At 35.9% G+C, this 13,429-nt stretch overlaps 1 protein-coding gene across 2 annotated transcripts in view; it reads left to right on the top strand.

Moving 5' to 3' along the window:
• LOC150108117 (uncharacterized) overlaps positions 1–13,429 on the top strand; it is a 246,960-nt gene that overhangs the window by 71,335 nt on the left and 162,196 nt on the right. Inside the window, exons 1-2 of one of the 2 annotated variants that reach the window (XM_090390603.1) lie at positions 11,553–11,757; positions 12,076–12,933. In XM_090390603.1, coding sequence (XP_090246729.1) covers positions 11,674–11,757; positions 12,076–12,933 — 942 coding nt within the window. In that variant the 5' untranslated portion in view covers positions 11,553–11,673. Of the gene's footprint in view, positions 1–11,552; positions 11,758–12,075; positions 12,934–13,429 lie in introns of those variants that run through there. The other variant, XM_090390602.1, reaches the window with a different exon arrangement.

The following is a 13,429-nucleotide window of genomic DNA, read 5'->3' as shown; positions in this document are numbered from 1 at the left end:
AGCTCTGTAGTTTGACATATTATTAATGTCATTCCAGCACGAGAGGTTTTAAGCCTATTTTATTCTATTTATTTTTATTATGGTTTAGCTAAGGATTGGATAATCCACAAATTCTGCTAATAGAGATCATGCTGCTTTCATTAGTCACTTTCAGCCATCAGTAAGCAGGTTGGGGATCTTAAACTGATGATGACATTCTAGTCCCTCCTATAAAAGACTTTTTCAGACATCCATGTCAATTGGGACACTTGAACTGACATAGTAGCATGATCTCACACCACAGTGGTGTTGGCTGAAGAATAGAAATGCTGTTCACTCAGCCTACCAGGCTGAGTGGACAGCCTACTGTATATGAGGTAGAGGAACTGGAAGTGTTCAGCATATTGAAAAATATCATTGTGAGTAGAGCAGTAGGACTGGATGGCACATCAGCTTGTGCACTATGTGAATGTGCAAAAGAACTGGCATTGCCTCTGATGAAGTTGTTCAATTGAAATCAGCTCTGGCAAGGATTTAAGGGAATGTAAATAGGGTAAGGTAGTTCCATCTACATAAACAACATAACTCCAAAACAGAAGTAGCAAAGTACACCAACAATTAATATATCATGAGTGATTGTTAAAGTATTTAAAAACTTGGTTAAAGGTAAAACCTAACAGTGGGTGGATAAGGATACAATACTCTATAGTGCTCAACACAGCTTTGTAAAGGGTAGGTCCTATCTTAGTAATTTATTCACATTTTATAATAAAGTAACAGCAGAATTGGATAAAGGAAATGTCTACACCATGATACTACTGGACTTTGCAAAGGCATTTGATAGAATACCACATCAAAAATTGTTATAAAAGTTGGAACAAATGGGAATGGATATGAACCTAGTGTCCATCAGCCACCGGGGATTAGTATATGGTGGAGTACAATTTAGGAGAATGAGGATGGCTAGTTGAGTACCTCAGGGTTCTCTACTGAGGTCCTCTACTCTTTAATTTTGTATACCAATGATATAGGGAAAGATTTAAAGTGAGGGGGGGGGGATATTCAGTTGTTTGCTGATGATGCAAACTTGGGAACGGAAATAGTTGCTAAAGGTGATATAGATATCCTGCACAATGATTTAAATAAATTGGCATTATGGGCAGAAGGTAATGCACTTTGGGTTGAAAAGGTTACAGACTGGATTGATGGTACTAGATTTGCTGGAAATTGATGAAGCCAGGGACTTGGGGATAATGATGGAAAGAGAATTGAAGTTCAGAAGGCATGTTGCAAAAGTTGGTAAAATAGCTCAAAGGATTTCTTGAATGTTGAAAAACATGCTAACAAGTAGAGATGGAGGAGTTATTATCCCTCTTTATAAGGCTATGATTCGGCCACATCTTGACTATCATGCACAGATTTGGTCACCTGGGTTTCTTTGGGATCAGGAGGTGGTAGAGAGGATTTCAAGATGATTGACCAAGCTGGTGACAGGTCTGTGGGATGCTTCCTATGAGGATAGGTGGAAGGTGTGTGAGTTACAAAGTTTAGGTGATAGTTGGAAAAGAGGAGATATGATAGAAACTTATATTAAAGGATTTTTATAAAATTGATGCAAAGGAAATTTTTCAATATATGACAAAGAGTCGGAAAACTAAGGGGTCATCCATGACAGTTGTGTAGGAGTGTGGTTAGTAAGGAAATGCAGACTAGTCTCCTGGTAGGGAATGATTTGAGGATAGGTATGATAGGTTTTGTGTGTATAAAAGTTAGTGTGGGTCTCCTACAATGAGTCTTCTAACTCCATGGAGATACATTATGATAATATGTTACCCTAATTAACTGAAAATTCTGTTTGGCCACCCGTCAAATCAAGATTCATGAATGAACACACTCTGTAGTTGGAGGCAGAGCAACTCTTTGTTGTGGATAAATCGTGCAATGCTGTTCACAAATCTAGCACTCTCAAATCTTAGGTGTTCTCTCCATCACATACTCTTTTAGATAATTATCTGTCATTAGCCGTATAAATTCCATTTCCTTTTTTACATGTGTAATTTTCTCCTTCTGCTCTGTTTCCACCACTCACTCTTGAATCTTTGAGTTAATTTACTGATGCATGCAACTTAGCTTTTTTATATCTCTAAATATATAACAGATTGTGTTGTATTCCTAAACAAATCCACTGCATCTCTCCAGGATTCTCTGACTAAATTGAATAACAGCTGTAACAAATTTTGCATGGAAATTAGCGATAAAAAGTCCAAAACTATGAAAATAGGCAGGAACAAAGAAAACTTCAACTGGAGAGCATATTGAACAAGTAAAATATTTTAGTAATTTAGGCACAGTTGTTAGTGAAGATGACAAATTAAATATGGAAATTATTATTATTATTATTATGTGATGCCTTCAGGGAGTCCAAAGACTCATCGAGGAAGAGTGTGGCAACAGCATCGAACGATTGGACCCCTTCCAACTACTAATCGCGCTCAAATTTGCTTACCTTTTTTGCGTGAGCCATTAGTAGCAAAGGCTCTACCAATCGACCAAGAATTAGCAAATCTGGTAGGATGTGGAGCCAGCTGAATAACTTTATATGGAATAAGAGAGAAATTAGCCAAAACACAAAAATACCAGTATACAACACTGTTCAAACCAATTTTAAGTTTTGAATGAGAATTAAGTTAAAAATAAAGCACTTGATTGAAGACTGGAGACCATAGATATGAAAGTTCTGAGAAAAGTGGGTGGTCTGAATGAATAGCATCAGTGGCAGAATTTTATTAAAAATGAAGATGTTAGGAGGGAACATGACATTGTTAGCCTTCAAGAATGTGTGAGCAGAGCTAATCTAAGGTGGTGTAGTCACTTAAACAGAGTTATTGTTATTATTACGGGCAACTCTAAGGGGTCCTTAGACTTATCAAGGGAGGCCCTAAACATCATATCAAGAACATCCCAACAGTTGTGCAGTATCTATCATACTTTGATTTGAACTCATTCACAGTCATGGCACCCACAACAGACTCTGGCAACCTATTCCACTCATTCACTATTCTCCAAGTAAAATACTTACTTCTAACATCTTTGCTAACTACACTCTTACTCAGTTTCCGTGGATGGCCCTAGTTCTCCCACCAACACACCGGTTCTGAAAATTTTCCTCTGAAATAATCTTGTAAAAACCCCTCAGTAGTGGGAGAAGAAAGGTTAGCAAAACATGTGTTTGATGCCAAGATGGTAGAAAATTGACCTACAGGAAGACTAAGATTTAGGTGAATTGATATAGTGAAAAGTGCTCTAGAAGAATGAAATACTGTATTAGGTATGACATATTAGACTGCTGACTAATTTTAGGAAAAATACTGTCATAATATCCTGTACAACTCTTGAGGCTATAGAAATTTGATGATTAATTATAATGAAATATATAACAGCAACAGTGATGCAAGAATATATTCTGTCTTATTGGCTTGCATCTCACATCATATCACCTGAAATACATTACTTCCCATTACTCTACTTCTGTAGTTTCTCCCTCTTCTTTAACAAAAAAAAAAAAAAAAAAAAAAAAAAGGTTGAATTTATACAGTAGTGGTTTGGAGCCTTTTCATTGAACTTTAAACATCAACCTTAAAAATCAACTTGGCTATTTCCTCTGCATGTTCCAGGTGACCAAATACAGTTAGATAAGAGTCAATAAACAAAGAATAACTCCTTTAACATTCTTTGTCAGTGTTCTCAACTTCTATGGCTTTTATATCTCCCATGCTATACTAATGTGTGATGGATTTACACCTTTTGTGGGTGGGATTATCATTATGAAAAATATAATAAATAAACTCTTTTATCTAGGGTGCTTAAGGGTCAAAGCTGTATAACTGAGAGGAGACCTCCACATAGCCTTTAAAGAAATGTGGAGAACTGACCAGGGCTTCTGACCTAATGTCCAGTCCTCACCTTCTCATGGTGCACCCTGTTGGGTATCTACCTCGATACTGAATGAATGAGGATGGGTTTGCAATTTGGGATTTAGCCAACCAAATTGTATTCCTATTGGCTTAAACCAATATACAAAATGATGGAACAACATGACAAAATTTCATGCCGGCTGGGGCGTCATCTGGTTACATAAGGCCCCCATTGTTTTCACCAGAGAACCAGGGCAAACAGTGAAAAGTCAGCTACTGGAACAAATACTAAAACACACCCCAACTCAACATTACCAGAGTTAAAGATTGGTACCATCAACATAAGAAGCCTGAATGGCAAAGAAATGGAGCTAGCTGAGGAATTAGATAAGTACCAAATCGACATAATAGGGGTGACTGAAACAAAAAAGACAAAAACTGGTGAGATCTTTCTGAGCAATAAATACAAAATGTTATATTCAGGCTATAACAATCAAGGAAAAGAAGGAGTAGCCATAGTATTCAACACAAAATACGAGGCTAGTTTTCTTGAATGGCAGGCAGTCTCAAGTAGAGCGATGTGGGCAAATATCAGAATGGGGAATTGGACAATGAAACTTATTGTGCCTATGGTCCCACAGAAGGTTCTACTAAGGTAGAAGTGGAGGAATTTTTTGAGGCTTTAGAAAAAGCAACTGACACAATGAAAAGGGAAAAGTTGGTCCTGGTTGGGTATCTAAATAGCAGAGTAGGAAATGATTGTCAGACATACAAAATTATTTTGGGAAAATTTGGAGAAAAGAGCAAAGCTAATAATAATGGCAAATACCTGATGGATTTCTGCTCAGGACATGGACTGGTTATTACTAACACCATGTTCCAACATAAAAATGTGCACAAATTCACATGGAGAGAAGAGGCAAGGAATAAGAAAAGTCTCATTATCTATGTTATTGTTGATAGTGATGTTTTCTCCCTGGTGCAGGACACCAGAGTATACAGGGGATTTGAAATTGGAAGTGATCACTATTTAGTCGTGAGCAGGATAAAATTGAATTTCATATTGAAAAGAATAACATGTAAGAAAGTTTTAAAGCAAATAACAGTTGAGTAACTCTCAGATGTGAACTGTAGACTAAAATATACAAAGATTATTGAAGAAAAAATGAAAGAGTTTGAGAACAGGAACCAAACGTTGGAGATTCAGTGACAAGCCTTGAAGAAAACCCTGATTGATTCAGCCAGAGAGGCATGTGGTGAGGTTGTCTGCAAGGATAGAAAAATCAGAACTCTCTGGTGAACACAGGAAGTTAAAGAGGCAGTGAAGGAAAAGAAGAAAGCATATCAGAAGTTCCTGGCAAATAAGTCAGATTGTGCTCTTAGAGAATACAGAGACAAATGTAAGAAAGCTAAACACTGTGTAAAACTAGCAAAATAAAGGTCGTGGGAGAACTTTGGCAAGAACATAGAAAATAAATATCAAGAAGGTGGCAAAATATTCTGGAGGTTATTGAAGAAGCATAGAAATGGAGGAAAGAGTGTAAAAGGAGTTAGAGATGATAAAGGTGACATGAAAACTGCAGAAAAAGATATCCTTGAAGTATGGAGTAATTACTTCGAAAAATAGCTAAATGAAACAAGCAGTGATAGCACAGTGGTAAAAAACACTCAACAGGCATATATTCAGGAATACATATCCATACTTGAAGTAGAAAAAGCCATCAAAGGCTTGAAATGTGGAAAGGCAGCAGGAGTAGATGATATTCAACCAGAAATGCTGAAGTATGGTGGTAAAAAAGTCTTACAGTGGCTGCACTGCATAGTTCAAAAGGCCTGGACAGAGGAACGAATTCCCGATGATTGGAGTAGAGCTCTCATAGTACCCATATATAAAAAGGGAAATAAAACTGAATGTGAGAATTACAGAGGTATTTCCCTACTGAATGTTCCTGGCAAGATTTATGCCAGTATACTTGAGAAAGGTAGAGAAGAACTGTGGAAGAAAAGCTTGGTGAAGAACAAGCTGGATTCAGGCCAAATAAAGGCTGTCAGGATCAGATTTTCATGGGTATATAACAAAGATCTGTATTTAAGTTTTGACCAGGAAGCAGGTTTGGTTTTGTCTCCTACAAAGTTTCCTTGCTATCTGTTAATGAGTTTTGTGCAGTTATTATGGTTGTAGTGTACACTGATTGAGAAACTGGTTTATGACTTGAGCTCTTGAATGTATGTTTTCTGACTGCTTTGTCATTATTTGCAGAACCAGGACTTGGATAGGGGTCGGGTTTTTGAGTACAGTGATGAATTTCAGGCAAGAATAATTTGTTATTTGATCTGAGTAAGTGCTTGGATGGAGCAGAAACTATGACTATGGAAAACAGACAGAAATCCTGAAGGTCATTCCCAGTTGGCATTGTTGTGGTGCCATAGGATATTGTTATTATTGGGTTTATATTCTATTTGTTTAGATTAACTTCTATTGTTTTATATCTTTCTTTTATCCTACCGTCTGTGCCATTTGTTATAATGTTTCCTTATATCTTATCCTTGTTCTTATAGCAAGCTCACCACTAATCTTTACTTATCTTTCCTTTCTCTCTCACACATAACTCTTTTGCCCCTTATCAAATTAATATATTTCTTAGGATCTCTGCAGTCTTATTGGCCTCTCTATGCTCTAAACGTCAATTTATCACACAACAATCTGATGGAGTTCACCCTATAAGTATTAACACATTTATTTCTTTTGCTGCACCAGCTAATACCTAGGATAGAAAGGATTCTTGCTCAGGGTGACCCCTTCAGAGAGACAATGATAATTTGATCAAGATTAATCTTATTCCTCCGCTTGCTTATTTCTTTCTCACAGTTGTGGCTCGCTTAATATATTTATACTCATGGATTTATCCCGCTTAGTTCGTTGATGATTTTATGAGCGGTAGTTTTGAATTCATATAACATAAGCAGATCAGGCAAGTACATGAATGAAACAATTTAATGAGCTTCAAGGTGATACACAATAATACAATTCAAGCAGGTTAATATGGTAGCACTCAATTTAGTTCAAAGGCTCTAATTAATTTGTACTAATCACACATACTAAATTGCAAATAACACTAATACAATCATAAAGTATAAAATGCATAGGTCATCATCATGCCATTCTGATATATGTGGCCATCAGTTAACACAATAGCACAATTTACACATTGTTTAACATAATCAGATGTCTATTCGGCCTCGTGGGCTAACAAATCTTAACACTGTTTCGGACCTATGCCTAGTTGTAGGCTACTCTTACAGTCCCTTAAGTTCGGTCCAATATAAATGTCCTCACAAGGAATCCGCACTCTTCTATAACTGGAATTAGTATTTCAAAAGTCTACATTACCATGTCTGTCCTTGAATTCTTAAGACTTGTTCCTGCCTTGTCTGGTCATCGAGGCCTTCAATACAGTCGCCTTAGAGGATATCGTCCATATAATCTGTGCGAGTAGAATCTCTGCGGGAAAACTGGGAGGTGGCACGGTAAAGTCGCCTTGAATGGACGGCATCAATTTAGTTCTTCTGTCTCACGACAATGCACAGCTATCCTAGAGCACGGACATAGCTTGGCCCAATACGAACACTACGACAGATGAACTAAATGCCTTCCGTGACTGGCCAGGAATCTTCCCCGATGACGAGCTCGACCACTGTCCGAGAGACCAGGAATCCAGGAAAAAAGATCTGGAATCGTGCTTGCAAGGCCTTTTTGTTTAACTCTCTCCTCTCGGCAAATCTTGAACCTCGTGATTCGTGCCAACGCAGTCACATGTACTAACGTCGATCACCTTAGCTCCCTCTATTTATTTTCACACGTGTGTCTGCCTTCCTTTTTTGGAAGACGCTTAGGTTTCCTTTTCCAATACTTCTCTCCCTCCCTTCTTTTCCATAATGCAGGACAGCAAAAGTGATCCTTGAACCCTTGCTCATAGGCCTTGCTAATTTAGTACTAGACTGGCCTTTTCAAATGGATTTGCCAGCTTACATGGATCTCTATAACTGGTTCACTTAATACAGATTATATATAAAATATAAAAGCTTATTATACAAATTCATGAAATTCCTAAATTTTAAGTGTTTTATACTTGTAAACAGCTTACACATGTCCTATTGCCAACGTTCCATATTCTCTGCCCTAGTGGTATTTGAGGTTGTGACCTGAATATTTTATAATAAACATTTCATAGCTTATTTAGGACACAACAATATGAAGAGAAACACTAACACCAGCAGTGTGTGTTTGAAGGAAGGATGGGTTAAGAAAATGTCCAGGGTGTTTGAAGAATGATGAAGATTATCTGGTATTGTGGTTTACAGATGAACGATTTGTGTTAAATCATTCACCATCTTACCAGAATATCTGCTGCCATTTTTGGTAGCTGAAGTTAGAAAAGAAAAGAGCCAGTTTGAATTATGAATGTTGAATTCTCCTTTTTGTTTGGGTGATTACAATCTAATTAATATTGATCAGCTAATATTAATAATATTAGTTGAACAGTATTAATATTAACCAACTAATAATTATCAGTACATTTACTATTGATCATCTTTCAGATGAATAATCATAGAGGTCATCTGAAATAGGAAAGTAGTGTAAAGGGAGTAAATGAAGGTAACAAAGTGAAGCAAGAAAATCTTGAGCTAGAGCAGATCATATAGATAAGCAAAGTTTGGCAACTCCAGCATGGGATGTCATACCTGACAAATAGCACATGTTCCCCCTGTCTTGCAGAAGCCATAATACACAATGTAATTGGCAACCATCATTCCTCAACGTTTTGTTGCACCTGTTAATGCAGAGCAGCAGCTGCCCTTGGTCCCTTTTACTGTGCAACTGCAAACCACTGAACCTGCTTTTCTTCTTCCTCGTTTATTCCATCTATCCCTGTCCTCTGGAACAGCCTACCACAAGAAGTATTTCAAAACAGCTACAACCTTGCAACTCTTCAAAAAAAAAAATAATATATATATATATCAATAAACCTCTATCTGATTTCTCCTGCACCCTAGATATACAGCACTGACATGCATATAAGTCCTTCAACTTCTCATTTATGGGATCAATATTTAAAAAGAAAAGGGGGGAGCAAAAGTCTAGGTAAACTTTTCTCTTAGAGAATGCCAGTTGAGGTTTGGTGAGGAATAACAAATTGAGTTTTGATGCCTATGGGTGGTGGTGATGGTGCATGTCATTGATATTACTACTGAGACTCTGAATAAGTCAATGACATGCACCGCTATCAAAACCCAATAAGTGTATGGAATGTGTTGTTTTTTTTTCATAATTCTTAAGATGTTTTTTTTTTTTTTAATTTTTTTTGTTGTATTTTTGATATTTAAAAAAAATATATATTTTCTTTATTTTTGTAGGAGTTTTTTTTTTTTATTTTTAAATGCAGTATCACTATAATTTGTTATGCTCTATTCCCTTGTAGTGATATATGGAGAATGTGGATAGTATGCATCAGCAAATTAGTGTAATGGATGATGGGTGAGTAGTTATTATTCGGGACTTCAGCTATGGAGAGAGAGAGAGAGATTGGAAAGAATGGTCATGGGGGGGGGGAGAAAGAAGTGGAATTTATATAGCTTAACTCCTGTTGGGGAGAATAATCGTTCCATCTTGACCTGGGAGATTGTCAGATGTGGAATTTTCAGTTACCATCTGCTTAGTAATTCCACATCAGTATTACCCTCTTGATTACCACTCTGACAGAACACAATTTATCGTTAAAAGTACACTTCTCCTGAAAATGCTATAAACCCTTTGTATCCTGTAACTGATCTCTGTAAGTTATGCCTACTCATGCCTTAGTCTTTGGCCCACCCAACTCTCAGTGCATAAGCAGTGCACTCTAGTTCACCTTACAAATGTGCTTCTCGAAAGACAGGCTAGTGTTGGATCTGTACCACCATTTCCTTAGGCCACTGAGCAAAGGAAGATGACCTGTTTCTAGATCTACAAATAAAGGAATAAACTGGTAAAACAGGTGAAAATTGAAATTTCAAATATTTTTAGATTAGAATCACAGAACAAAAAATTAGAAAGAAAAAAATCTTTTATTTATTTTTAATATTTTTATTTTTTTTCTTAAAATATTAGAATCCAAAATTATCTTTCTTAGTGGGCATCTTTCATGTCTGGATTTTCTAAGAAAGCTGTTCTGCAGCCAGTATAGAATAACTGCTATAACCAATTTGGATAATCATTTATCTCGGTCTGTAGATGGAAATGACAAATAGTAATGGCTCATACTTAAATTTTATTTTAAAATATTTTCTCTAAGTAAAGATAATGAGTGTTTTTTTAGATACAGATTACGTGACCATTTTTATAAATATAGTTTTGAGCTCTTTTGAAAAAAACAAAGAATCCCAGCATTTGGAGCAAGAGGATATGTACAGTATGCCTTCCTTAGTCTTTGCTTCAAAGTATACAGAAAAGCTGCTTTTGCTTCAATTTATCTTACTGTGATAAAACTGTGGTATTTGTTCTGTACTGTTAATATTAATGGGGAGGCAGGAAGTCAGCTATTTGTACTTTCCTCTTTTGGTTCAAACAGCTGTTAACCTATTCACAGTGACATCAGAATTGCTTGATAAACCAAAAAATGATGGATGAATTCCAGTTATTGACAAAAATGAATTTGTGAAAAACACAAGGACAATGAAAATTTTGATTTGCACAACCCTTGATTTATACCAGCAGTATTTATAAACAAATAAGTGATGTGAGTAGCTAAAATATTTTTTGTCTCCTGTTACAGAGCATAAAAAAATCTAGTATGCAGCCATCTGATTACCAGGCTTCTTCATTCCCATGTATTTCATATATTATGTAACTTACTGTTACCTAATGTTAATATCTGCTTAATGATTAAAATTAACCTAATGTCAATATCAGTAGTAACTTATGTAGCATGATGTGTTGATCTTTGTGAAGGGTACATTCGTCTTGGATAACAGTGAGTCCCATTCAGTTGAGATGTTTATTGTATTTACATTAGATGTTCATTATTGAAATATTTGTACACCACTCTCTCTTGCAGGTAGTTGGTTTCAGGTAGTCAAAAATTAAAATATATTTTCAGATTAGTTTAAATGTTAAATTGTTTTTGATTTTTAGATTAGTTTTTACATGAAATGTCATTTCTTGCAGAGGTAAACAGATTTCTACTAAAATCATAGAGTAGTTAGAATAACACTTCACATTACTGTTGTGCATCATATGATAAATACTGTATATACTTTTCTAATTCTTAAATTATTGCTTAACAGATAACATTTTTTTTTTCCCCTTGGAAATACATAATTATGCTTGCATACAATGAAGCAAATGCAAAGGATTCTATTTTTTTTTAATAATTTGAGGGCCTAATAACCATAGTTCTTTACAGATTATAGTATGCTTTGTTTGATTGTTAATATTTGACATTAAACATCAAATCATATCCAAAGAATAATTTGCGGTGTTTTACTTTCTGTTTTTGCTATACTGTCAAATAATTAATAAAATAACTGTGTGTGTATTTATATATGGTGGGTACTTGTAACAGCAGCTTGTGGAAGTGTTTTCTGTTTTAAGTGTGTGACTTGTCTTCCAGCCTCTGCCGCTATGTCTTCTTTCATCACAGATCACCTATCTCTCTCTTCATGTAACCATGCTGTTGATCAGTGGTGGGAATGGGCAGTGCCACGACAGCATTTCACAGAGCTTCAGAACTGACAGTTTTGCATGCCACCTGCACGCATTGTCTCCTTGGATGGATGTATATTGCTGCTCATCGAAGCATGTTCTGTTGAATATTTGGCTGCTGATGTGAGTTTCTGCACTTGCTTTCTGAGATTCTTTGTTTGCTTGTTTGCTATTATTTACTTTGTATACATGCAAAGGAGTTGAATATGCTCTATGTTAACTCAATTGCTTCAAATTTATAATTTCAACATTTTATTTATAAATTTTTGTTTATTAAGTTTTTATAAATTTTATTTATACAGTATGTATATACAGTGCATTAAGCTGGCTATTTGTTAAAGTGGATTCTTTCATTTTAATTATGAACACTGTTTAGTTAATACCTGTTTTCAGCTTTTGACAATATGCAAAGTTTCATTTCCTCACCATGTATTTTTCCAGGTAGTAGCAGTTCTCTCCATTTTGTTCATAGTACTGTCGACAATTGGGCTGACTCTGAACACCATACCTGCTCTTCAAGAAAAGGATAAAGATGGGCATGCTACAGACAACCACAAGCTTGCTGTTGTTGAAGCAGTATGCATTACGTGGTTTACACTTGAATATCTTCTTCGATTCATGTCAGCTCCTAACAAGTGGAAATTCTTCAAAGGAGGTCTGAATATTATTGACTTGTTAGCAATTCTCCCCTATTTTGTGGCATTCCTCATCGAATCCAATAAGCACACAGATCAGTTTCAAGATGTGAGGAGGGTGGTGCAGATATTTCGGATTATGCGGATTCTCCGTATATTGAAGCTTGCAAGACATTCCACAGGCCTTCAAAGTTTAGGCTTCACACTACGGAATAGTTACAAGGAATTAGGTTTGTTAATGCTGTTTCTAGCGATTGGGGTAATGATATTCTCCAGTTTAGCCTATTTTGCTGAAAAGGATGAATTTGAAACTAAATTTACAAGCATCCCAGAAACATTCTGGTGGGCAAGTATCACAATGACAACCGTAGGATACGGTGATATTTACCCTACCACTCCTCTGGGAAAACTGGTTGGCAGTATCTGCTGTGTCTGTGGTGTGCTCGTCATTGCTCTGCCCATTCCCATTATTGTCAATAATTTTGCTGAATTTTATCAAAATCAGATGCGCAGAGACAAAGCCCTAAAGAGGAAAGAAGCTCTGGAAAGAGCAAGGCGTGAAGGAAGCATTGTATCCTTTCACCGAGTCAACTTGCGAGATGCTTTTGCTAAAAGCATGGATCTTATTGACGTTCTAGTGGAGAGTGGACATAACATGAGCCAAGTAAGTTAGCTATTTGAATTTTTTCACACATTTGATTGTCTATCAGTAATGTAACAAAAAAAAAAAAAAAAAATTGCAGTTCAGCTATTTTATCTTATTTACATCGTATATAATGTAGTAAACATCTGGGTTAGTTTTTATGTCATTTTAATCAACTTACCTCACTTCACATTGAATTAATTTATACTGCTTTTAATTCATTAGTTTTGATAATAAATTCAAAAAAGCTTCGTTTGACTTTTTATTTTATTTTTTTTTATTATTTAATTAATTAATTTTAGTTTTGGAAAATAAAGTCAAACAAACAAAGGACAAGTATTGTATTGGGGGTGGGGAGAGCTGTGCTACAGGAGATGGATATGAAGCAGAACAATACATTGCTGCTATGTTAAGGACACTTACATGTAGAAATGAAAAGGTGGTTGTACCACTGTATAAGGCCATGATCAGACTACTGATACTGCAGTGTGTAAAATTAATCATTTGGTTTCTAGCA

The sequence above is a fragment of the Typopeltis vanoorti genome, chromosome 3 (genome assembly GCF_054136105.1).
Source record: "Typopeltis vanoorti isolate ZY-2024b chromosome 3, IOZ_Tvanoo_1.0, whole genome shotgun sequence".
NCBI classification, from domain to species: Eukaryota; Metazoa; Arthropoda; class Arachnida; order Uropygi; family Thelyphonidae; genus Typopeltis; species Typopeltis vanoorti.
The sequence above is the reverse complement of the archived record's forward strand: the minus strand, read 5'-3'. Positions and strand labels throughout refer to the sequence as shown.